The sequence below is a fragment of the Phyllobates terribilis genome, unplaced genomic scaffold (assembly GCF_046119375.1).
Source record: "Phyllobates terribilis strain yellow unplaced genomic scaffold, ASM4611937v1 Scaffold_5__5_contigs__length_657084704, whole genome shotgun sequence".
Classification (NCBI taxonomy): Eukaryota; Metazoa; Chordata; class Amphibia; order Anura; family Dendrobatidae; genus Phyllobates; species Phyllobates terribilis.
This window is the reverse complement of record NW_027362765.1, coordinates 545,205,858-545,230,576: the sequence shown is the minus strand read 5'-3', so window position 1 is coordinate 545,230,576 and position 24,719 is coordinate 545,205,858. Positions and strand designations below refer to the sequence as shown.

At 40.0% G+C, this 24,719-nt stretch overlaps 1 protein-coding gene across 1 annotated transcript in view; it reads right to left on the bottom strand.

Annotated features, from left to right (window-relative positions):
• LOC141271656 (uncharacterized) overlaps nt 1-24,719 on the bottom strand; it is a 188,877-nt gene that overhangs the window by 140,334 nt on the left and 23,824 nt on the right. Inside the window, exons 5-8 of the mRNA XM_073681698.1 lie at nt 19,171-19,221; nt 9,385-9,420; nt 8,220-8,246; nt 7,327-7,362 (exon numbers count right to left, since the gene is read on the bottom strand). Coding sequence (XP_073537799.1) covers nt 7,327-7,362; nt 8,220-8,246; nt 9,385-9,420; nt 19,171-19,221 — 150 coding nt within the window. The remainder of the gene's footprint in view (nt 1-7,326; nt 7,363-8,219; nt 8,247-9,384; nt 9,421-19,170; nt 19,222-24,719) is intronic.

Genomic DNA, 24,719 nt, shown 5'->3' with positions numbered 1-24,719 from the left:
GGCCATTACTGTAGGAATCTGAGTGCAATAATTATTTATTGTGAGACCGAACAGTGACTTCATCCCAGCAGTGGGACTCTTGATGCACAATATATATCGCACAGGGCACTTAATGTTATCCAGAACCACAATATGGAAATACAGATTTGTGTTAATAATAGGTCATTTAACATTACACAATGTACAGGGCCTTTTAGTATGTTGGTTCTCAGAAGGGGTTATTAGGTGTCACACATGGAATAAATTTTTGGGGAAATTTTGGTATAAAAGAATGAGTATATGCATACATCTGTAAATCAGATGTATTTCATATTTGTGCTTATTCAATGTACTGTAATTACTCACTTTCCATTTACATATTTGTTATGACTGCTATAGTAATAGATAACTATGGGTCACTCACTGGGTGCAATTTCCTAATTATAAAGTTCTCCAATAATGATTACAGGATTTCTCTGGGTATGTTATTTTCTTTTTGCAAAAACATTGGCACTTTTGTACTTTGGCTGTGTCTGGCCTTGCAATTCATCATTATTAAATGAATAATGCAATACCAGGCATGGCCTATGGACAAGGATAATGTTTTTTCTAATTCTTGACAATTCCTCAGTCACATTAAAACTGAAAAAATACTATTTAAGATATCACTTTCCTTATTGTAGATTTTGAATTCATGTCTCAGGTAAATTTTTGTCTTGAGTTTCTTGTTCCGGCAGTCATAACACTTTTTTTTACATTTACATTAATCAGAGTAGTTTTGTAAGACCTTTGTAAGACAAAGGGAACCATTTTGCAGTACATATTATGTGTTGAATAACTTTTATTATGTTTTGGGGAGGAATGATAATCATCATTTCTTTCTGAAAAAAATGTACATAATTCATTGTGAAGTATAAATCATGAGTGTTGAGCGAATTTGTTTGGCATTTCAAATTCGGGTTCGTGTTCGGGTTTCCGGCTTGTTTGCGCCAAAAAATCAGCTCCGCCCATGAACATCCCTGATTTGCCACGCTGTCACGCAGATGTTATCATCAGGGAGGTTCATTGGTGGAGCCGATTTTTTGGCGTGAACAAGCCGGAAACCCGAACACGAACCCGAATTTGAAATGCCAAACAAATTCGCTCAACACTAGTTAACATATTATAGTTCTTTTCAGTTATGATGGTACCTAGTTTCTACTGTTTTTATGTTTCACTACTTTTTGCAATAAAAACATTTTCTAAAAAAAAATTATGTATTTTAGTTTTGCTGCATTCCAAGATGCATAATATTATTATGTTCCCGTCAATCTAATTATATAAGGCCTTATGCTGTGTTTATCTGTACAAGAAAAGTTACATTTCATGTTATCTATATGAGAGGTAATAATTTTCTGATGCTGGATGGCCCCACCGATGAGATTCCCACGATCACCAAAAATGGGATCCCAACCCCTTTCATCATCCTCACAGCACAATTGCAGTGAGGAGAAACTGGAATGGAGCAAAGCTTGATGCCACTCTTTTCAAAACTTATGGGACTGACAGCCAAGTACAGCTATGATGCAAAATTTATGCATTTTTTATATAATTTTACAACTTTTACTAATAAAATATGCATTCTTTTTATTTTTCAAAACATGTTGTCTTTTGAAAATGGGAACCCAGTGACAAACAATGGTTGTGCTGATAGACTTATAGAGGGTTCCCTTATCTCTGTAAAACCACTTAAGTGTCACCAAACCAGCTGTTGCAGAAAGGTAAAGAAGATTCTTACATGAGGGAAGAAGTTGAAGGGGGAAGTGGTTGCTCTTAATGGCTACCCCTGCAATTAGACTGAGGCTACGTGGCAACTTTGGCTGTGACCAAGATCGTGCAACAAAAGATGACTTTCAAGGTACCTCAACAAAAAGTTGCCAAAAATCCAATTGGTTCTTTTTTGCAACTTATCGCAGTCGCGGTATCTTCAGGGTTGCAATACAACTCTATTCACTTTCAATATACCGTGATGTAACAAAGATCTTTGCTTATGCGGCCTGTGTCATGGAAGACAACACTGGGTAGCCCTCTCCTTATACTGCTGCCCAAGCTGTGCTTAGAAAAATAGTTTATGGTCCTATTATGGACCTATTTTTAACCATACCTTTAAAAAGAAGGGTTTATTTAGATAGATTGGGTTTTACTCTTGATATAATATTTCAAATCAAGAAGAATTAGCTGAATGGCCACCAAAATACAGTTGGTAGCCTGTCTAATTTCCAGACATTCTATAAAAAATGAGTTCATTAGGGACCTTCATGATATAAGTGTAGGGCTATATGTCATACATGGATGTTACAAACAGGCCCCTAATGACTTCATTTGTCTTGGCCTAGTGATGAAAAAAAGCAGACTGTTTAGCAACCATGACCAAGTATTAATCAATGCAAAAAATGGAGGCAGGTATGAAGTGTGCTGAACTTGTGTGATAGGTCACTACCTCAGCATAACTTATAGCAGTGGTCCCCAATCTTTATTACCTAGAGAGCCACATTCAGCTTTTAGAGATGGTCATAAGCCATATCTAGCTGGCCTCCATCCCACATTAGTGACACTCATAGCCCTCAATTGTTGGCATAATGACAAAATTTTCCCACAGAAAGTACACCAAATCTTTGTGCCCCTGTCTGTTATAGGCAGTATACTTACATCCAGGGATTCTCACACTACTCCCATTCAGTAGAATCACAGCAAGTACACTAACCAAACTATTCAATTCAGCTTCAAGCAGCCCTCTAACTGGCAGTATCATCCTATCTGAGGTTTACTATATTTATCCCTCACCATCCACCCAGTATATGAGTATCAAGATTTGATTTTCTGTGTGTGGTTACCACAAAAGTCACAATCTGGAGAACTTCCTCTTCATAGCTCTTTGCTAGACCTGGTGCTAATGCACTAAGCTTGCAAAAAGATACAAACCACACATCATGGTTCCACAAGCCACATGTGGCTCCTGAGCCAAAGGATGAGGAATGGTGACTTACAGGATGGTCCTGGCTGGGCATTCTCCTCTCCTCCTCTTAACAGTTGTAACTTTACTCAATATGAGGTCCTTACATTTTCATCAACAACTTAATTAAACGCTATTTGTAGAAACTTCTGCCACATAGCCCTCTTATGGCTAATTCATCACAACAGGACTCGTCTACTCAAGTAATTTAACAATCCTGCAAGCTTCTCATTTTGATTCTGACAGTAAATTTCTCCTAAGCTCTGCTTTGCACGCACATATTCTTGCACCTCAGACCCTGCATTGTCTTATTCTTCATTCACAATATAGTTCCTTCTGGGTTGTAATTCTCGACTGGCCTTTCGCTTGTTAGGTCCTTTAGGTGATGAACACTCACCATTGTCCTGGTGACTACACCTCCCTTTCTTGTTTCTTGTCAACTTCTCCTCACCCACTCTCGTGGCTATGTCATAAAGCCACCATGGGTCGACACACTACTAGGGCGGTTTCTTGCTACTCTGGTTTTGGACGGGAACATTGACAGAGGCAATCTCCCCTCCATAGCCTGGAGCAACACACCGCTTAAGATATATCCTCTAACCACTTCCAAGACATAGGTTATATAAGGTAACAATCTTTCACCCTTTGCAACTGACCTCAAGTGGAAGGAAACCAGACCCTAAATAATCTAGGCTAGACACAATGTCGCTCTTGTTAGATACAGTCTCATTTCAGTCTTCAACACACTCTCCTCCTACACTTTTTTTGTACTCTTCCACTGAATAAACTATTTTGCACCATCGTGGAGCTGAACATTTTCATCTTTTCCTCTCTAACTACGCTTGGCACAGACGGTTTTCTTGCTCCGGTTGCTGCAATAATTGATGCGGATGATCTGGAATTTTATTTTATATATACACTTTACTTCTACCCTATGTAGCTGGGCTGCAGCACTGTTAGCATGACTTAATACTTCCAACAAATACACAGTGCACACAGAATGCAATGATAAAATGAACAGACAATAAAACATAAACAAATACAGTAATCTTGAGTCCAGATAGCGTCTGAAAGCACAAAACTTAAGAGGACAGTCTCTATTGCAAGAGGTTTAACAAGAACAGTTATGTTCAACTCTATGACAGTCTTACAGACACTTAAAGAGGAGCTTTCACCAATTATTTCATGTTGAACAGAACACAAAATGTTATAGTGACTGAAGAGCAAAATAAAACTTTTTTTTTAACATTTTGTCTGTCCGTTGTGTAGATATTAGCAATCAAGTATTTGGAATCTAATGAGTTAACTTTTAATTAACTCAAGTGGGTCTTAGATAATCTTCACTACACTTTCTCAATGTGTGAGATATAGTGGTACAGCTCTGATCTCCTGGTCTAACCTTCTGCATGCTTAAAAAGTGATGGGAGATTAGAGCGCAAATTTATCACCTTTTAGTAAAGATCAATGTGGGGAGGGGAAGAACAGCTGAGTTTAGCTGTGTCAAATTATAAACCCTTCCATCAGTTCTCTTCCTCTGATAGCACTGTCAGCTCTGCTGTATTGCCCCTTAAACTACACTGCCTGTTTGGATAGGAGTCATACTTATGTCTTTTGTGCTCAGGGAATTTTGTAATTGCTCTGCAGTGGGAGCAAAACAAGCTACTCCTGTGTGAGATGTAATGACAACCAGCTCTGCTCTCACTGCAGAGGGATTATAAGATGCTGTGAGCACTACAATCATAAGTGAGACTAATCTCTGGACAGGCAATGTGGGGAAGCAGGCTGTACAGCAGTGCTGAGAGTGCTATGAGAGAACTAAAGCTGATAGAAGGGTTTGTGACACAGCTAAACTCAGCTGCACTATCTAATCATGCAGGAGGTTAGGCAAGGAGATCAAAGTTGTTTCTCACACACTGAGAAACCTAAGCTATGGTGGGTTGTGTTCTTTATTCAGGGTGTTGCTGCCTATTAATTATTAGGCCACTCATACAGGGATAAGTACATGTCCCTAGTTAAAACTGATCAAACACACTTGAACATAAGAAAAATTAACTCATTAGTTCCCAAATACTTTGATTGCTAATATCTCTATTATGAAGAGTTGAAAAATAAAAAAATAATGCATTCCATTCTTTAGCCAGTATTACATTGTATGTCTAGTTCAAAATTAAAAATATGGTAAAAGGTCCTCTTTAAAGCTAATGTGGAATGTAATAAAATAACAATTCCATCTATATTGCGTAAATCATCAAGTTGATCATTAGCATTAATTTATTTGCACAAATCTAAAGATAAAAATCAGTTTGCAGCTGGGAAGCTGGCATAAGGATTGTGTTTCTATACACTTTATATAAGCTCAAGTAGCCCCCATCTGCTGTACAGTCCAGAATGAACTACATATTACATGTACAATACTGCTCTATACAATTACTACTTGTTCTCCACTGCTCTCTGCCTGGTGCAACCTGTGTGGCTGGGGCCCATTTATATCATTTATATCGGGGCCCAGTGGCTCAAGAGGTAAGGGGGCCCATTTATATCTCCAAAGCAAGTACACGGTTATAATTTTTAGGAGCTCTTGGCTGCAAAGGGCCCATATATTGCTCTTGCACAGGGGCCCTTTTCCGTCTGTGTCCTCCAGTGCATTTACCCATACCATATACATCATTCTGCTTACTACCTATCTGTCTTGGACCATAGCACCTTGGGCCTACAAAAGGAAGTCATTACTGGGGCAGACCATGCAGCTGTATAGAATTGATACAGGATTGCCAATTGTATGGTAAGACATGCTAATATTGTTATATAATATAAAACATACTGTTATTAAAGGGAAACGGTCATCTGATTCTTGCTGCCTGAACCACAGGGAATATGAATCAGGCACTGGCTGCATTATTGCAGCTGTGTATATTTTCCTTTGAAACCTTACGACATTGAGAGAAAACATACTTTTAAAAGTTGTCTGTGTAACCAAAAATATAACATTTTGATTAATCAAACTATAGTACAGATTTCCTCTGATATAATGTCTTGTGTTCCTTGGCTCAAACAAGTCTCTTCTTGTTTGTGGTCCTCCATAGTGGCTTATTTCCAGTGATTAGACCGTAAAGGCCATTTGTTGCAGTCTCCTGTGAACACTTGATGTTGAGATGTATTTGCTACTTGATGTCTGTACATCATTTTTGACAACTCTTATCTAAGGTTCTGTCAATTTGCGGTTTCTGAGGCTGGCAACTCTGGTGAACTGATCCTCTGCAGCAGAGGTAATTCTTTGTCTTACTTCTTGGGGTGGTCTTCATGAGTGCCAGTTTCATCATAAACATCAATGATTTTCATAACTGCACTTGAGGATACAATCAATGTTCTAGCCTTTTTCCAGACTGACTGACCTTCATGTCTTGTATTAATGATAGACTGTTGTTACTCTTTACTTAGGTGAGTTGTTGCACCCGTATTCTGACTTAGAATTTTGTGGAATAAGGGTCATCACTGTGTGGAACTGTGTAGCTACACCATATCTGGGAAACACACCTGATGGTTGGGGGTGCGTCTTATAGTCTGTCTTACAGTCCAAATGCAGCTTACCGGAGGGGGGGGGAGTGTTGAGGTGCAGCGGGGTCACAGGAGGCAGGGTCCCTGCTGCAGGAAGCCGGCGGCGGTAGCAGGAGTGGGGCGATGCTGCGGGCCCTAGGCTGGAATGAGGGGTGTATATGATGAGTCAGGAGCGGGGTACCCACTCTGCGCATTGATATCCCGGTGGTGGGCTTCAGGAAAATGGCAGATGGAAGTGGTGCATGTGCAGATTGCAATCTTGGTTCAGCTCAGATCTTGGCTAAGATGACATCTGAGTGCAGTCTGATTTCCAAGGACTCACACGATGGAGAAGATGGAGAAATTTTGTTCTCCATCTTCTCCTCTCAGTGTGCAAAGGTTCTCTCATCCGAGAAAATCAGATCACATTATGCTGAAACTTGGATTAAACTCTGATCAGAGTTTTATCAGAGTGTCATTTGCATAATCAGACCGATTCTACTTATTGAGAGATTATACGGCCGTCTGACCGTAGCCTTAGGGTGCAATTTGCATGTAGGGATCTGTAGGAATCCCTGATGCTCCTATCAACACAAAATTGATTTACAGCTCCCAGCAACTTTTTCTGGCTTTTATATGTAAGGACTTTCTGTTTGTGCTTTAGTTTTCTGCTAATTTATTTAAAATCTCCATTCTCCAAAGAGTTGTGGTTGTAAGCTACAACAATTTCAAGATGCAATGTTCTTCTTTGGAATGAGGGAATACTATAACTTGAGAGACCACTGCGAGTATATATAGTTTCAGTCCTTTTATAGACTTACCATATCACCTTTTTCCCCTTTTTGCCCAGGATGACCCTATAATATGAAGAACATAACATAAGTAATATGGTCACCGTGAAATATGTTGGTGTAACATAACCCTCCACAGCTAAATTTACATTTCCATATACATGTAACTTAAAGATCTGCCACTGAGATCACAGTGTTATGTTGTGCAAATCTGAAAGTCACCGGGTGGCATAGCATGTAATAATCAGTTTGTTTATTTTAACCTCACTCATTTGGGTAGAATACAATTGGCGTCCTGTGTGCTCGCTCTCTTTCTCTGACCTTGTCACTTGAGTTATTAGGACTGAGTTATGCAGCTTATTTCTGGAGTGACAACTTATAGCTGAGAGCTGCAGAATGGTATAAAATGGTTTGTTAACATCAGAAGAAGGGCAATAAATATTGACAAGGACCGAACAGCCAGTATCCCTGGTGGTGTTAGTGGAAATGTTTCATTTTTGTATGCACCATGTTGTACTTCATGCAAAGCGTCAAGACATTAATTGCTAGAAGTATTAGTGCATTGTATATCATGCTGTATGATGAGATCAGTTTGGAGGCAGCCGTGCAAAAGGTTCAGGCGATGCAATGTAAAATAGTTAAATTGTTCTGAACAAACATCCTAGAGAACACACGATGCCAGACTCATGGTGCTAATTCTGGAGAGGAATTTCATACCCACTAAGTGACCCCACTGTCCAAGTGACATTTTTTGGATACTCAATACTTGCAGCAATAACCTTGGGGATATAATTCCATCATAAAAGTTACTGTAGAAAGGTGGGAAGTTTGGGAAAAAGATTTCCCACAAGCAAAGACCGTTGCTACCACAAATGACTAGTGTCATGTTCTACATATACTGACTAAGCAATTAAGACACTTACAGACTTGCCGTCTAATCCTATTGGGCCCTGAAATACAAATAAAAGATGAGTATGAACACTTATAGGTCTCACCATTTATGCACCATATAGAAGGGAGCTGAGATGTGTACCCAGAAGATGTCACATAAGTATTAATACTGTATATTAAACCAAAAACAATCATTTTCTTACAGCCCTGGACCATAAAGCAATGACATTCCCATTGACGTTAAATGATGACAGCTTTAAAACATCACATTTAAAGGGGTTGTATGAAATTACTAAAAATGTTTACTGTTTCCAGAAATAGTGCTATCTTTGTCCATTGGAGATGTCTGCACACAACCAATGGTAAGCAAAGGTGCTGTCTCTAAATAAAAGGAGAAATCTATTTTTCTGAAGCTAGATTTACACTTAGAGTTGAAGTATACGCTTCTTTTCTTCATACTGCAAATAAAAGCATGTTCTGCTGGTTCACGTTCCATTGGCTTGTCACTGAGTTACATTGTGAAAAGAGCAATATACAGGTCTATTTATGCTGCATTTGACGTGTATAGGTACAGGTATCCAGCATAGATATGTCACTGCGTTCTGTTGTAATAATATATGCTTTGTGCAGTATGCTGTAAAAAAAACATAGAATTCAACTAAATGGAAAAAACTTAAAGTGAACTGTGACCTAAGCTTATTCTGGACCTCCCCTTTAAAGCAAAGTGAAAGGTGAAATTAATAAACACTTGAAAAACATCCAAGTTCCATAAAAGGAAATCAGTTACTTGGCCAAAAAATAAAACTGTCATCATGCTCAATGAAAATGTGCACATTAAGGTAAAACGTTAATCACACCAATGTTTATTTCCTTCGCTTTTTTTAATGCAACCATGCAATAAATGCAAGGAATCAATAAAAAACGCAATGGGGTTATGTAGAATTGGGTATAATTATATGTATGGACCACGGTCTTGTTCATGGTTAGAAAACATCAGCAAGCATTGGATAGGTGGCCATGGGCAGAACAAGTAGTTTTTCCAGCTTTGTGCTCCTTTGATACCATATTTCCTTAGTAAAGAGATAAGTCACATGAAATGCATTTATATTATTACATTCCTGTCCGATATTATAACAACACACATAAATGTTTGTCTGCTTGTTAATTGTATTGATTATGGCTTCAGTGGTGACTTACGGGGAATCCTGGAAAACCTCGAGTTCCTGGCTGGCCCTGTCAATAGAAATGAGATATTAGGTTGCCTCCGATTCAGTTGCATTAAAACACTGTAAGATGTGTCTAATTACAGCACACGTTCACAATTTTGGAGAATTTGCGTCAAAATAAAATTAACTTCTAAATCCATTGCATTTAAATCTAAACCCAGCTTCTGGCCCATATTATATTCAAGAGCAGCATTCACAATTGTGTGGGCTTCAAACCTGAAATATTGCAGCTTCTTTTTTTGCTTTGTGAAATATGTCTCTGTCTTAGAAAATAAATCTATCAGCAGTTTGTCTACAGCTAACTGTTACAATTATTAAAGAGGCCGTTCAGCACTTTTAAAATGTGTTCATGCTGATTTTTTATTTATTTATTTTTGCTGAGTTTTAGGAGCAGAAACTCCCCAATTCTCAATCAAAGCTTGCGATTTTTAAACTCCTTGTGGTTTTTGGAAAGTTTCTGCTCTGAAAATGCAGCAAAAATACTCAATGTCAACACAACCTTATATTGATGAGCTATCTTCAAGATAGGTCAGAATTGGTCATCAGTATTATGTTGGCAGGGTCCAACACATGGGATTCCCATCGATGAGTTATCATCTCTGATGGCGGACGGATGTAAAAAGTGTATGAAGGAGAACAGCACAGCTCCATACACCGTTAAGAATCTGCTGCCAGATACTGCACATTAGCTCCTATTCTCTTCAATAGGCACTAATCTACAGTATCCAGCAGTGGCCACAAAATGTGTAAAGAGCTGTGTTCTTCTTCCTCTGATTGATTGCATTTAAGTAAGAATAGAAGAGATATGCAGCTCTACTAACACCTACTAGAGCATGGGCTATATATCAATCAAGATTTTTGGCTTTAAAGCAAGACGAGGATCGCAGATATAGCAGCAGTCTAGCCTAAGGTAGAGTCTGGAAAAGCAACGTTGTCCTGGATCAGGGAAGTGACCTTGCTTCCCGGCTGAAGACCCCCCACAATTCTAACCTTTTGATCTTGTCTCCTGCTTATTATTTTCCATAGAATTTCTATAAAAGTGAGTAGAGCCATGCTTGTATTGCCACCTTCCCATTCCCAGTGGCACAAGACAGGACACCATTCTTGAGATACATTTTGAGTTTCAGAGGTACAGCCATCAGACATTCATGGCACATTCTTTAGATAAGCCACAAATATCTGAGATGTGAAATCCCCTTTTCTTTATTATCCTAGTAGCATGAACGACATTATATACAGTACAGACCAAAAGTTTGGACACACCTTCTCATTTAAAGATTTTTCTGTATTTTCATGACAATGAAAATTGTACATTCACACTGAAGGCATCAAAACTATGAATTAACACATGTGGAATTATATACTTAACAAAAAAAGTGTGAAACAACTGAAAATATGTCTTATATTCTAGGTTCTTCAAACTAGCCACCTTTTGCTTTGTTGACTGCTTTGCACACTCTTGGCATTCTCTTGATGAGCTTCAAGAGGTAGTCACCGGAAATGGTCTTCCAACAATCTTGAAGGAGTTCCCAGAGATGCTTAGCACTTGTTGGCCCTTTTGCCTTCACTCTGCGGTCCAGCTCACCCCAAACCATCTCGATTGGGTTCAGGTCTGGTGACTGTGGAGGCCAGGTCATCTGGCGTAGCACCCCATCACTCTCCTTCTTGGCCAAATAGCCCTTACACAGCCTGGAGGTGTGTTTGGGGTCATTGTCCTGTTGAAAAATAAATGATGGTCCAACTAAACGCAAACCAGATGGAATAGCATGCCGCTGCAAGATGCTGTGGTAGCCATGCTGGTACAGTATGCCTTCAATTTTGAATAAATCCCCAACAGTGTCACCAGCAAAGCACCCCCACACCATCACACCTCCTCCTCCATGCTTCACGGTGGGAACCAGGCATGTAGAGTCCATCCGTTCACCTTTTCTGTGTCGCACAAAGACAAGTTGGTTGGAACTAAAGATCTCAAATTTGGGCTCATCAGACCAAAGCACAGATTTCCACTGGTCTAATGTCCATTCCTTGTGTTCTTTAGCCCAAACAAGTCTCTTCTGCTTGTTGCCTGTCCTTAGCAGTGGTTTCCTAGCAGCTATTTTACCATGAAGGCCTGCTGCACAAAGTCTCCTCTTAACAGTTGTTGTAGAGATGTGTCTGCTGCTAGAACTCTGTGTGGCATTGACCTGGTCTCTAATCTGAGCTGCTGTTAACCTGCGATTTCTGAGGCTGGTGACTCGGATAAACTTATCCTCAGAAGCAGAGGTGACTCTTGGTCTTCCTTTCCTGGGGCATTCCTCATGTGAGCCAGTTTCTTTGTAGCGCTTGATGGTTTTTGCAACTGCACTTGGGGACACATTCAAAGTTTGCCCAATTTTTCGGACTGACTGACCTTCATTTCTTAAAGTAATGATGGCCACTCGTTTTTCTTTACTTAGAATTTGTATTATGGCAAGAAAAAAGCAGCTAACAGTCTATTCAGTAGGACTATCAGCTGTGCATCCACCAGACTTCTGCACAACACAACTGATGGTCCCAACCCCAATTATAAGGCAAGAAATCCCACTTATTAAACCTAACAGGGCACACCTGTGAAGTGAAAACCATTTCCGGTGACTACCTCTTCAAGCTCATCAAGAGAATGCCAAGAGTGTGCAAAGCAGTCATCAAAGCAAAAGGTGGCTACTTTGAAGAACCTAGAATATAAGACATATTTTCAGTTGTTTCACACTTTTTAGTTAAGCATATAATTCCACATGTGTTAATTCATAGTTTTGATGTCTTCAGTGTGAATGTACAATTTTCAAAGTCATGAAAATACAGAAAAATCTTTAAATGAGAAGGTGTGTCCAAACTTTTGGTCTGTACTGTATATTATTGTAGCAATTTACAACAACTGAAATAATTTACATTGTAATCACTTTCTGTGCATAAAAGAAGAGAGTAAACAATTTCTACAATATTTATTAGGAACGTTATTGCCTTGATTACTTGTCTAATGCATTTATTATCGTTACTCTTGTTATTACTTTATGAGCTGCGGTAAACACTGCCCATGTCACCCATGGAGAAGACAAGCTAATTGCTCACATAAATGGAGCTCCACTCATTTGGAAGCTAGCTGTTTATACTTTTCTGTTAGTAACCCTCATCAGACCCATTTGTCATGAATTAGCTGCTCTTAAATAATGAATTCAAGACAAATGGTCCAAGATGAAATCTTCGGGGAGGGTGATCCGCCTGTATAGGCAGAAAACATTATGTCCATTTGAAGACCGAGCTCTGTGGGGATATTGTGCCTTCAAACATGATCAGTTGTGCCTATTTTTAGATACATTATGCATTTTTCAACTTTTTCACCCATGTTATAAAAAAAATGACTTAAAGGTTTTTTTCAGTGAAAACAAGTATCCATAGGATAGGTGATATGATAACTAGTGTTGAGCGAGTATGTTCTGTCCGAGTATGCTCGGGCCGAGCTCCGAGTATTTATAGCTGCTCGATGACATGGTTGAATCGCTCCCGTGTGCATGATTTGCAACTGTTTGACAGCTTTATTACATGTGAGGAATGTGTAAGAAATAGACTCCTTGTGGACCAGCCAGAAAAAGCAGAGCATGGTGCAGCCTTAAAGGGAATGAATAGAGTGGCGTCTAGAATATGCACCGCTGCTCTACTCTAATAGGGATAAAAGTGCGCCATTCTGCCGAACTGTGCAGGTCCAAGCAGTGGGACACCAACCAATCAATAATCTGTTACCTATCCTGTGGTTTTCACAAGACAACCTGAGAAAACTGTAAGCACAAACCATTAAACATGTCAGACGAGAGTTTTCGTGATCAAGATATGTTGCAGCATCATGGTAGGTGTGCCAAGCTAGAAAATGCTAATGTTAATTTGTATACTGGTAAATTGAATATATTTACCCCATAGATATATGTTAAGTCCATGAATGGCTGTTTGTGAAGAAACAATATATCATCTGATTTCTTATTTGTAGCCATAGGACCTAAGTTGAGTCTGAATATTAACAAAGGCCATATCACAAATTTCAGCTTTGGACAATCCCGTTTTCTTAGAAGGGTCCCTTAGCTGTAAGTCGAGCACAGAATATCCTGCTATTGGGTACCTCAGGCAACCTATAATGAATTAGCTATCAACGTAAAATGCATAGATGCCAGGTCCTCCTTAGCAAGAGACACCATTTGAAACGGTTCTCCACTCTGGTAAATAGATGGGGGACTCTTTTTTTGATGTATGTATAATCCCCTAATAAGGCATTTAAAATGAGTGTCCTTAAAGGAACTATCCAAGTCTTTGGATTTTTATTGGCTATCAGGCTAAGAACTTACTGGAAAGTAACTGCTAACTACCTGCCTGTTTAGCCCTGCAGCAATGTGTTCTGGTGCAGAGCAGTGATTACCCATCTACAGGGCAGCTTTTACTCTTCTGCTCTGCTCTATCAATGCGGTGTCACCATCAACATCCTGCTAATTGACAGCTGGCTCCCCACTACCTAACTTGGGAACCGGCTGCTAATCAGCATGACACCAACAGTGATGCTCTGTTGACAAAGTAGCCCAGAAGAGAAAGAGCTGCTCTGTTCACATGAGGTCAAAGAAGCAAGAGAATCACTGCCTGAGCAGAAAAAAATCATGGCAGGTCAGTTAGTTAGCATTTACATACCAGTTAGTTCTTAGCCCCATAAAAAATGTAAATGCTTTGTAGTCAAGAAATTTGTGTCTATCTTGTATTTTCACCGTTAACATGGCTGAAACTTGTGTTTGTCAAGTCATGGGAGCCCTCAGTAAAGCAGTTGTGAATTTGCTTACTTTCCTGACTCTGACATGAAAGATTAAAAGGGTTGCACAGTCTAAAATGAAAAGTCTGCAGTCACTCTGTGTGACTGCAGACTTGTGAATCCTCCCAGCTCATGCACTGTGCGCTGTGAGAATTCGCCAATATCTGTTCCGGGAACAGCGGTCATGTATGCGATATGCATACTCCCGGGCAGAACCAGTCTAGTGGACGAGGCCTCACTCCATACACTTCTATAGCGCGAGATCATGCCTACTAGACTGGTTCTGTCCGGGAGTATGCATATCGCATACCTGACCGCCATTTCCGGGGCAGACAACGATGAATCCTCGCAGCGCACACTGTGACTTCAGACTTTTCATTTTAGACCAGACAACCCCTTTAAAGTTTCGGTTATTAATTAGCGCCTTGCAGCGCTGGGGTCCTGGGTTCAAATCCCACCATGGACAACATCTGCAAGGAGTTTGTATGTTGTCCCCATGTTTGTGTGGGTTTCCTCCAGGTTCTCCGGTTTCCTTCCACACTCCAAAGACATACTGATAGGGAATGTAGATTGTGAGCCCCAATGGGGACAGTGACAATAATGTCTGTAAATTGTCTGAATTGTAATGCGCTGCGGAATATGATGGCGCTATATAAATAAAAAGATTATTATTATTATTATTAATGAGAAGAAGGAGAAAAAAATCTGGACAGAGTTTTAACTGTTCTTTATAAGTTTCATGTTGTGATTGATAAAGAAGGCTTCCATTTACAGAGCGCTTGTTCCGTTCAGCGTTTTAATGAAAGCATTATTTCATTTTTGGAGGTAGATTATTTTAGACTTTTTTGATTAACAATTTTTGGACAAGGAAACACTCCTGCTTACAGTAAATGATAAAAATCACAGAAAACTATATTCATTCACTCATGTAATCAAATATGACGACCTATTTAAATGTGATATATTTACTATGTGTCATGTATTCTTACTACATTTACAACCCTGAGTACATAGTGATATCAGAATGAAATGAATAGCTTCTGGTCCTAGCTGGCCCGCAGCCAAAAGCAACAAATAAATCTTCCTTTACCGCCAATATAATTTCTATTCTACAAAAAAAAAATGATATAAACCACACAATAAATAAAGACCTAATGATTCCTAGACAAAATATGCTACATGATCGGGTTTGCAAGACCAACAGCAAAGGAGGAAACAGGCCAAGAGATGTAAAATGTTCCTATTTTCCTGCTTAGGTAGAAAGTACATGTCTTAATAAAGCATGGAAGAAGGGAACAACTGATTGTCCTTTGCTTCAACTGCACAGAAGCTTCAGTAACAGGCCTGAAAGTGTGGAGACTTCCTCTGGGATTTGCTGCCTACCGTTCACAATACAAGCATTATTCACACAGATCTGCTAGCTAATATCTTAATGGCCTTGTGTCTTGCCCTTGAGGCAGTTGTATTTTCTGTCACATCTCCAAAAAGCACAGCCCGATCCAATTATGAAAAGCATATTTTGCAATTTCAAGTTAAATCAAGATTTTTTTTTTAAGGAATACTGCTTAAAGCATTATATGTAAGTCCCTTTCCTACATGGTTAAAGTTCTAAGTCTAAAATTACAGTTGCTCCTAAAAGAAAAAGAAAAAGTGTACAAGTCCTTATATTGCATGTTGGGATGTGTGAATCTCATTTTTTCCTCATCCTGTATGGAGGAGCTATTAGCTACTAAAAAGCCCAAAGCCTTTAGCTGCTGCACTCCAATGTCACCCTGTCCTATAGGACATACAGTGCTGGCCAAAAGTATTGGCACCCCTGCAATTCTGTCAGATAATACTCAGTTTCTTCCTGAAAATGATTGCAATCACAAATTCTTTGGTATTAATATCTTCATTTAATTTGCTTGCAAGGAAAAAACACAAAAGAGAATGAAGCAAAAATCAAATCATTGATCATTTCACACAAAACTCAAAAAAAGGGCCGGACAAAAGTATTGGCACCCTCAGCCTAATACTTGGTTGCACAATCTTTAGCCAAAATAACTGCGAACAACCGCTTCCGGTAACCATCAATGAGTTTCTTACAATGCTCTGCTGGAATTATAGACCATTCTTCTTTGGCAAACTGCACCAGGTCCCTGATATTTGAAGGGTGTCTTCTCCAAACTGCCATTTTGAGATCTCTCCACAGGTGTTCTATGGGATTTAGGTCTGGACTCATTGCTGGCCACCTTAGAAGTCTCCAGTGTTTTCTCTCAAACCATTTTATAGTGCTTTTGGAAGTGTGTTTTGGGTCATTGTCCTGCTGGAAGACCCATGACCTCTGAGGGAGACCCAGCTTTCTCACACTGGGCCCTACATTATGCTGCAAAATTTGTTGGTAGTCTTCAGACTTCATAATGTCATGCACACGGTCAAGCAGTCCAGTGCCAGAGGCAACAAAGCAACCCCAAAACATCAGGGAACCTCCTCCATGTTTGACTGTAGGGACCGTGTTCTTTTCTTTGAATGTCTCTTTTTTTTCCTGTACACTCTATGTTGATGCTTTTTCCCAAAAAGCTCTACTTTTGTCTCATCTGACCAGAGAACATTCTTCCAAAACATTTCAGGCTTTCTAAGGTAAGTTTTGGCAAACTCCAGCCTGGCTTTTTATGTCTCGAGGTAAGAAGTGGGGTCTTCCTGCCATACAGTCCCTTTTCATTCAGACGTCGACGGATAGTATGGGTTGACACTGTTGTACCCTCGGACTGCAGGGCAGCTTGACCTTGTTTGGATGTTAGTCAAGGTTCTTTATCCACCATCCGCATAATCTTGCGTTGAAATCTCTCGTCAATTTTTCTTTTCCGTCCACATCTAGGGAGGTTAGCCACAGTGCCATGGGCTTTAAACTTCTTGATGACACTGCGCACGGGAGACACAGGAACATTCAGGTCTTTGGAGATGGACTTGTAGCCTTGAGATTGCTCATGCTTCCTCACAATTTGGTTTCTCAAGTCCTCAGACAGTTCTTTGGTCTTCTTTCTTTTCTCCATGCTCAATGTGGCACACAAAAGGACACAGGACAGAGGTTGAGTCAACTTTAATCCATGTTGACTGGCTGCAAGTGTGATTTAGTTATTGCCAACACCTGTTAGGTGCCACAGATAAGTTACAGGTGCTGTTAGTTACACGAATTAGAGAAGCATCACATGATTTTTCAAAGGGTGCCAAAACTTTTGTCAACCCCCTTTTTTAGGTTTGGTGTGGAATTATATCCAATTTGGCTTTAGGACAATTCTTTTTGTGTTTTTTTCATTGAAGACAAATTAAATGAAGAGAATAATACCAAAGAATTTGTGATTGCAATCATTTTCAGGAAGAAACTAAGTATTATCTGACAGAATTGCAGGGGTGCCAATACTTTTGGCCAGCACTGTAGGTCTGCCACTTCATAACTGCATAACCCCAATTCTACAAACCAGCTAGCTATGATCAGATGTGACCACTGATGTGGATACAGATTTGTATTCACAGCATCAAAAAATGCATCATGTCAATTCTCTCCCACCCCATACACACATAATTCCGGTGTCCAGGTCAAAACATTTTTCCCTCATCTCCAATGCTAAATTTACAGTTCAGGAAAAAAAACTGATTTAACTCTGCAGCCCTACAGAATGGAAAGAATAGGATTAAACTATTATTTTTGCTATGATTTTGGATTACTACACAGGCAAAACCCGTCTAGTCTGGATATCAGAGACTTGTGATTCAATTATGACATTAATGTTTGATTGTTTCAGCAATGATTGATGTTTTCAATTTACCATAAGACAGTGAAGACTTTGAAGATATTTTTTTTCTTTGCTAACATTTTGCCTTCTACTATTTTAATTACATTACTGGAGCTCTTTGATAAGCATGACGTGTATGGAACAATGCATCTGTCAGTATCTGCTACTTTTACCCTGCACTATTAAAGGGAATCTGTTACCAGGTTTTTACCACCTAATTTGAGAGCAGCAAGATGTAGAGACACATACCTTGAGTCCAATGATGTGTCACTTACTGGGCTGCTGGCTGTAGTTTTGCTAAAATCACTGTATTATCAGCAGGAGATTATCTCTAGCGGTCTAGTAAACCTGCTGTTATATAATCCTCCATATTCATGAGCTCTGCATAACTCCTCCCCCACCGACTGGCAGCTTTCTGTGTACACTGTAGATGGGCAGAAAGTTGTCAATCAGTGGTGTGGGTGGGGTTACAAAAAGCTCAGCATTTAGGGAACTGGAAGATCTGCAGTAGATATAATAGTAATTCTATCAAAATAACAGCAAACAGCCCAATCAGTGACACATCGCTGGAATCAGGGACTCGGCCTCTACATTATGCTGCTCTCAGATGGGGTAGTAAAAACCTGGTGACAGAATCCCTTTAAGAACATTTAAAAGATACATTTTTAAACTGTTTCATTCACCTTCTTGCAAAAATGAGTACATCCTAGGTGAACATTGAAATCAAGACGCCCTGGTAATTTTTGCATAAGTATAATAAAACCACAGCGTTTAAGTACTATAGCTCAGCTCCCATTTACTTGAATGGAAGATGAGCTTCAGTAGCCATGAACGGCCACTACAAGGTGTACAGAGCAGATCGCAACAGCTCTAATATTAATAACCTATTCTAAAGATAGACCACCAATATCTTCTTTAACCTAAATGTCTGGACAGCCCCTTTAATTATTTTTCAAATGGCGCATTTTGATATTGTGCCAGTACCAAGAGCAAGAGCTACTCAATAGAGAACAATGGATTTAAAAGCAAATTAATGATATGTTGTGATTGAAAGTGTTAAACAATACAGTACCTATAGAGCACCTTAAAAATGAAACAAGTAAAAGATAAAATTTTTTAGATGAGAACGCTCTAAACTGTTATTATTTCTTAGTACTGTGTTGCCTTGCAGAACCTAGAAACTTACAGGAGGGCCACGGGGTCCTATAACAGACATGCCCGGTTCTCCTGGAGCTCCCTGCAGAGAGACAGCAGACAGAAAGAATAAGGGTTGAGACAACACAGAGGAGTAGACAGTCAAGTAAGATAAAGAGGACAGAAAAGGTTGGAGTCTAAATAACTGAACAAAGAGAAAAGCAAAGATATTAGAACTTTCCATTAATGTTTCCTATATATTCAATATCAGCCTGTCACATACTTTGCTATTAGTAAAACCTCTATCAAGGCATTTCATTATTTTTAAAGGGATTTCCTTTCAAACATTTATGATTTATCTACAGGAAAGGAGATGCCCATGGATCTTGAAAACAGGGTCCAAATTCTCAAATGTAATGGGCATGTAAGACCAACCCTGGTCTGCTGGTTGCACATGTACACAGCTGCTCCATTCATACCGGAGACTCTGGTACACTCATTCTCATGATTGGTGGGGGGCCCGTTTGTTAGACCCCCAGCGATCCTACACTTATCACCTGTCCTGTGGATAGATCATAAATGCTGTTTATAGGAAAACCTGTTTAACTGTAAGTTTGCAAATCCTTTCTATCCTTGGAGGAGATTAGGGTCTATCCATACTGCTTTTTCCAGTGTCTGTTTGACATATGCACCAGAAAACTCCTGATGCCAAAATGTATCCATATGATTGTAATCACTCAATGGATACAAAAGGAGTAATAACTTTGTATCTGTCAGACAGAATATGTAATTTTTGGGGGTGTAAGAATGTTGGGTTTAATACAGCATTTAATTAGCCTAAAGTAATATGTAACAATATTTGCATAAGTAGAGATTTCGACATACTATTTCCAATAACGGATGTGGTGTATTTACAAGTCTGAGAGATCTGATAGTAAGGCTAAAATTCCTTAGCATTGCCGTTCACACCTATCAGTAGGCTGCTGCCAGTATTTAGTCTATAGAGCATGAGCAATATTTTCAGTTATTTGCTAAATTGAAATCACAAAGTTGCAACGCTTTAATAAACTATATATATATTGTGTTATTTGTGTCTATATTGGCTTATGATGGTCAATTTCTTGGAGCAGCTTGACTTTGAGTATTACGTCCTTTTAACGGCGTTCTTCTGGCAAGAATTTACTTTCATACTAACAATAAGCCTTATCATGTGCTATAGAATTTATCTGCACACCTATGGAAGAAGCCCCAGAAGGTTTGTAGAGAATCTCATGTAATGTCCGTATGATTGAGTGACAGTGCAAAACTAGCAGAGAAAGCAGATTCTTTCATAGACCCCGTGGCAACATGTGCACAATACAAACTATCACAGTCAATCAGAACATCTGACAGTATTTCCATGGGATGTAAGCTAATGCTTGCTCAATGGCAGTCAATGACAAGGGTCACATCTGTAATCTCTCATACATTTTCATTCTGGCACTTAGCAGCCTGAAAACAGAGCTAGCTGTATATAAAGCGAAGCATTCCATGGACGGACAGGGGGACGACATCATCGGGATGTGGTTTCACAGATTTATTGTCTAAGACAAACCATACTGCTTTTGATTTACGTGTAAGCAATAACAACTCATGTCAGCTTCTCGTGGCTTAGGCTGATTATATGTGGATCTGAAATACACCCAAGGCACAAGCTTATTTGGCTTTAGCATAAGCCAGTTTATCTTATATGCAATTTTCATTTACATTACTTATTACACGGATCACTACTCTCCTTTAGATCTAGGTTTAATCTACACATAAGTCGAATGTCTGTGTTTTCTTATCTTGTACTGATATTGGGCTGTGTATAATTGCATTTTTATGAACAGTCTGCTCCCTATATGGTCCTCCTTGTTGCAGTAAGCATGAGCTTGCCATCAAAAGGTGCCCATGTTAGTCGTAAGCTACAGTTCCCATCATGCATTGCAGATATCTATTATTTATTCCAGGCTGTTCTTCAATCACTGCTTTCCCTTGGCTGCTGAGATGAAAGTCTCCACCCGTTTATTCATTTCATATTGTACTCCACATCTAAGCCTTTATTTTTAAAGCACCATTGATTCCATGGTGCTGTACATGAGAAGGGGTTACATACAAGATGCAAATATAAAATAAAGTGAACAAACTAACAATGACAGACTGGTACTGAAAGGAGAGGGCCCTCCCTTGCGGAATTACAGTCTACAGGACAATTAGTTCCTAGTAACTAGTTACTCCAAAAGCTGAGATTGAGCATGCTCAACCAGAAAAATGACGTGGGACTACAAATCGTAATCTGAGGCAGTAAGCCAAATCTATTATGTTTCAATCAGTAAGTAATGAGTGATAATGTGGGAAACTAGTAAAAATATTTAAACAGCTACAGTGCTGAGGTAAAGCTTAAGGCAGGTGTGATCACCCCTAGCCTTCAAAACAGCATCAAAGCAACAATTATTCAAGAAACGCTTGTACACAGATTTTGAAGGAACTTGGCAGGAAAGTTTCCAACATCTTGGAAAACTAACCACATATCTGTTGATATAGGGATGTGCAAATCCTTTCTTCTCTTATAATCTCACACAGACCTGATGATGTTGAAATCAGGACTTTGTGGGACCATATAATCACTTCCAGGACTTTTTGTTCTGTGTTATATTGAAGATAGTTCTCAAAGACATTAGAATAAATTTGGAGTCCTTCAGATGCCTCTCTGATGGTATTGCATGATGGATAGATATTTTCCTGAATTTATTACCATTGAGGACTAGTGTTGAGCGATACCTTCCGATATCAGGAAATATCGTATCGGATTGGATCGGGCCGATACCCAAAAAGTATCGGATATCGCCGATTCCGATACCGGAAACCAATGCAAGTCAATGGGACACAAATATCGGAATGAAAATAAACCCTTTCTTTCCTTGTAGGTTAATTCTACATGAAGTAAAACAACTAAGAATAATGTAGAATGACATGAAAAGCCGGCAATTCATCAGCGGCATTCACCGGTACCCGACAATTTACAACAGAAAGAATAGAGCTTCACACATAGATTAGATAGATAGAAACATGTCAGTCACATATATATGAAGTACAGTGACAGTGTTGCTTACTGTACTTGTCATTTAGTGTAAAGGATTTATTAAAAAAAATATTAGTGTTTTCGTGCACCGTCTCTTTAAAAAAGCCGGCCGGCAATTCAGCATCTGTACCCGACAATTTATAACAGACAGAATAGAGCTTCACACATAGATTAGATAGATAGAAACATGTCAGTCACATATATAAGAAGTACAGTGACAGTGTTGCTTACAGAACTTGTCATTTAGTGTAAAGGATTTATTTAAAAAAATAATAGTGTTTTCATGCACCGTCTCTTTAAGAAAGCCGGCCGGCAATTCAGCATCTGTACCCGACAATTTAGAATAGAAGGAATAGAGAATCACACATAGATTAGATAGATAAAAACATGTCAGTCACATATATATGAAGTACAGTGATAGTGTTGATTACTGTACTTGTCATTTAGTGTTAAAATAAAGGATTTATTTAAAAAAAAATTGGCGTGGGGTTCCCCTTAATTTTAGGCTCTAGCGGAGGTTAAGCAGACAGCTGGGGCAAATGTTTGAAGCCTGGGAAGGGGGTAATACCCACGGAGCTTCCCAGGCTACTAATATCAGCCCCCAGCTGAATACCTAGCCTTTACTAGCTATTAAAATGGGGGACCCCCCAAAAAAAATGACGTGGGGTCCCCCCTAATTTAATAGCTAGCACAGGCTAGGCAGACAGCTGGGGGCTGATATTAATAGCCCAGGAAGGGTGCCATGAATATTGGCCCCCTCCCAGGCTAGAAACACCAGCCGTCAGCCGCCCCAGAAATGGCGCATCCATAGGATGCGCCAATTCTGGCACTTAGCCTCGCTCTTCCACGCTGCCCTGGTGCGGTGGCAGGGGGTAATAGGGTTGGGGTTGATGTCAGCTTATAATGCCAGCTGACATCAAGCCCAGGTTAGTAATGGAGAGGCGTCTATAAGACACCCCCATTACTAACCCCATAGTCAAAGTTAAAAGAAAACACAAACACCCAGAATAAAGTCCTTTAATTGAAATAAAGACACAATTCTTTATTGTTCTAAATTAAACCATACTTACCATCACGCCCATTCCAGCTGAAGCCAACGATCTCCTGCAATAAAAGAAAAATAATAAACCAACCTCATCCTTACCTTTCCATGGTTCCCACGACAGCTTCAGCTCTGCTACATCGAGATGACAGGCTGGACCGCAGCAGAAAGCTGCCATCCAGCCTGTCATCCCGCGGACACTGAGAAGCGCAGGCATGCTTGCGCTCCTCAGTGTCTCTCTGTGACGTCATCCAGATGAGCCGAGTTCATGTCCAATGAACTCAGCTCACCTCATGCACGTCACTGACAGCGTGGGAAAATTCTCCTGCACTCAGCGCTTCAGCGTGAGAATTCTCCCACGCTGTCAGTGACATACATGAGGTGAGGTCATGTCCAATGAACTCAGCTCACCTCATGCACGTCACTGACAGCGTGGGAAAATTCTCACGCTGAAGTGCTGAGTGCAGGAGAATTTTCCCACGCTGTCAGTGACGTGCATGAAGTGAGCGGAGTTCATTGGACATGACCTCGGCTCATCTGGATGCCGTCACAGCCAGACACTGAGGAGTGGAAGTATGCCTGCGCTTCTCAGTGTCTGCGGGATGACAGGATGGATGGCAGCGTTCTGCTGCGGTCCAGCCTGTCATCTCGATGTAGCAGAGCTGAAGCTGTCGTGGGAGCCATGGAAAGGTAAGGATGAGGTTGCTTTATTATTTTACTTTTATTGCAGGAGATCGTTGGCTTCAGCTGGAATGGGCGTGATGGTAAGTATGGTTTAATTTAGAACAATAAAGAATTGTGTGTTTATTTCAATTAAAGGACTTTTTTCTGGGTGTTGTGTTTTTTTAAATACTTTACTAGAAATTCATGGCGGTCATGTCTAATATTGGCGTGACCCCATGAATTTTGGGCTTAGGGCCAGCTGATAATGCCAAGCTGGCCTTAACCCCTTTATTACCCAGTGAGCCACCGCACCAGGGCCCTGGATGAGTTGGGTACAGCGCCAGAAGATGGCGCTTCTATGAACGCGCCATTTTCTGGGGCGGCTGCGGACTGCAATTTGCAGCGGGGGTGGCCCAGAAAGCTTGGGTCTCCCTGCGCTGCGGATTCCAGCCCCCAGCTGCCTAGTTGTATCTGGCTGGGCACAAAAATAGGGCGAAGCCCCACGCATTTTTTTTAAAATTATTTCATGAAATTCATGGAATAATTAAGAAAAAAAGGGCTTCCCTATATTGTTGTGTCCAACCAGGTACAAATAGGCAGCTGGTGGTTGGGGGCAGCCCATTCCTGCCTGCTGTACCTGGCTGGACACAAATATAGTGCGAAGCCCCACGTCAATTTTTTTTTAATTATTTCATGAAATAATTTTTTTAAAAAAGGGCTTCCCTATATTGTTGTGTCCGGCCAGGTACAAATAGGCAGCTGGTGGTTGGGGGCAGCCTGTTCCTGCCTGCTG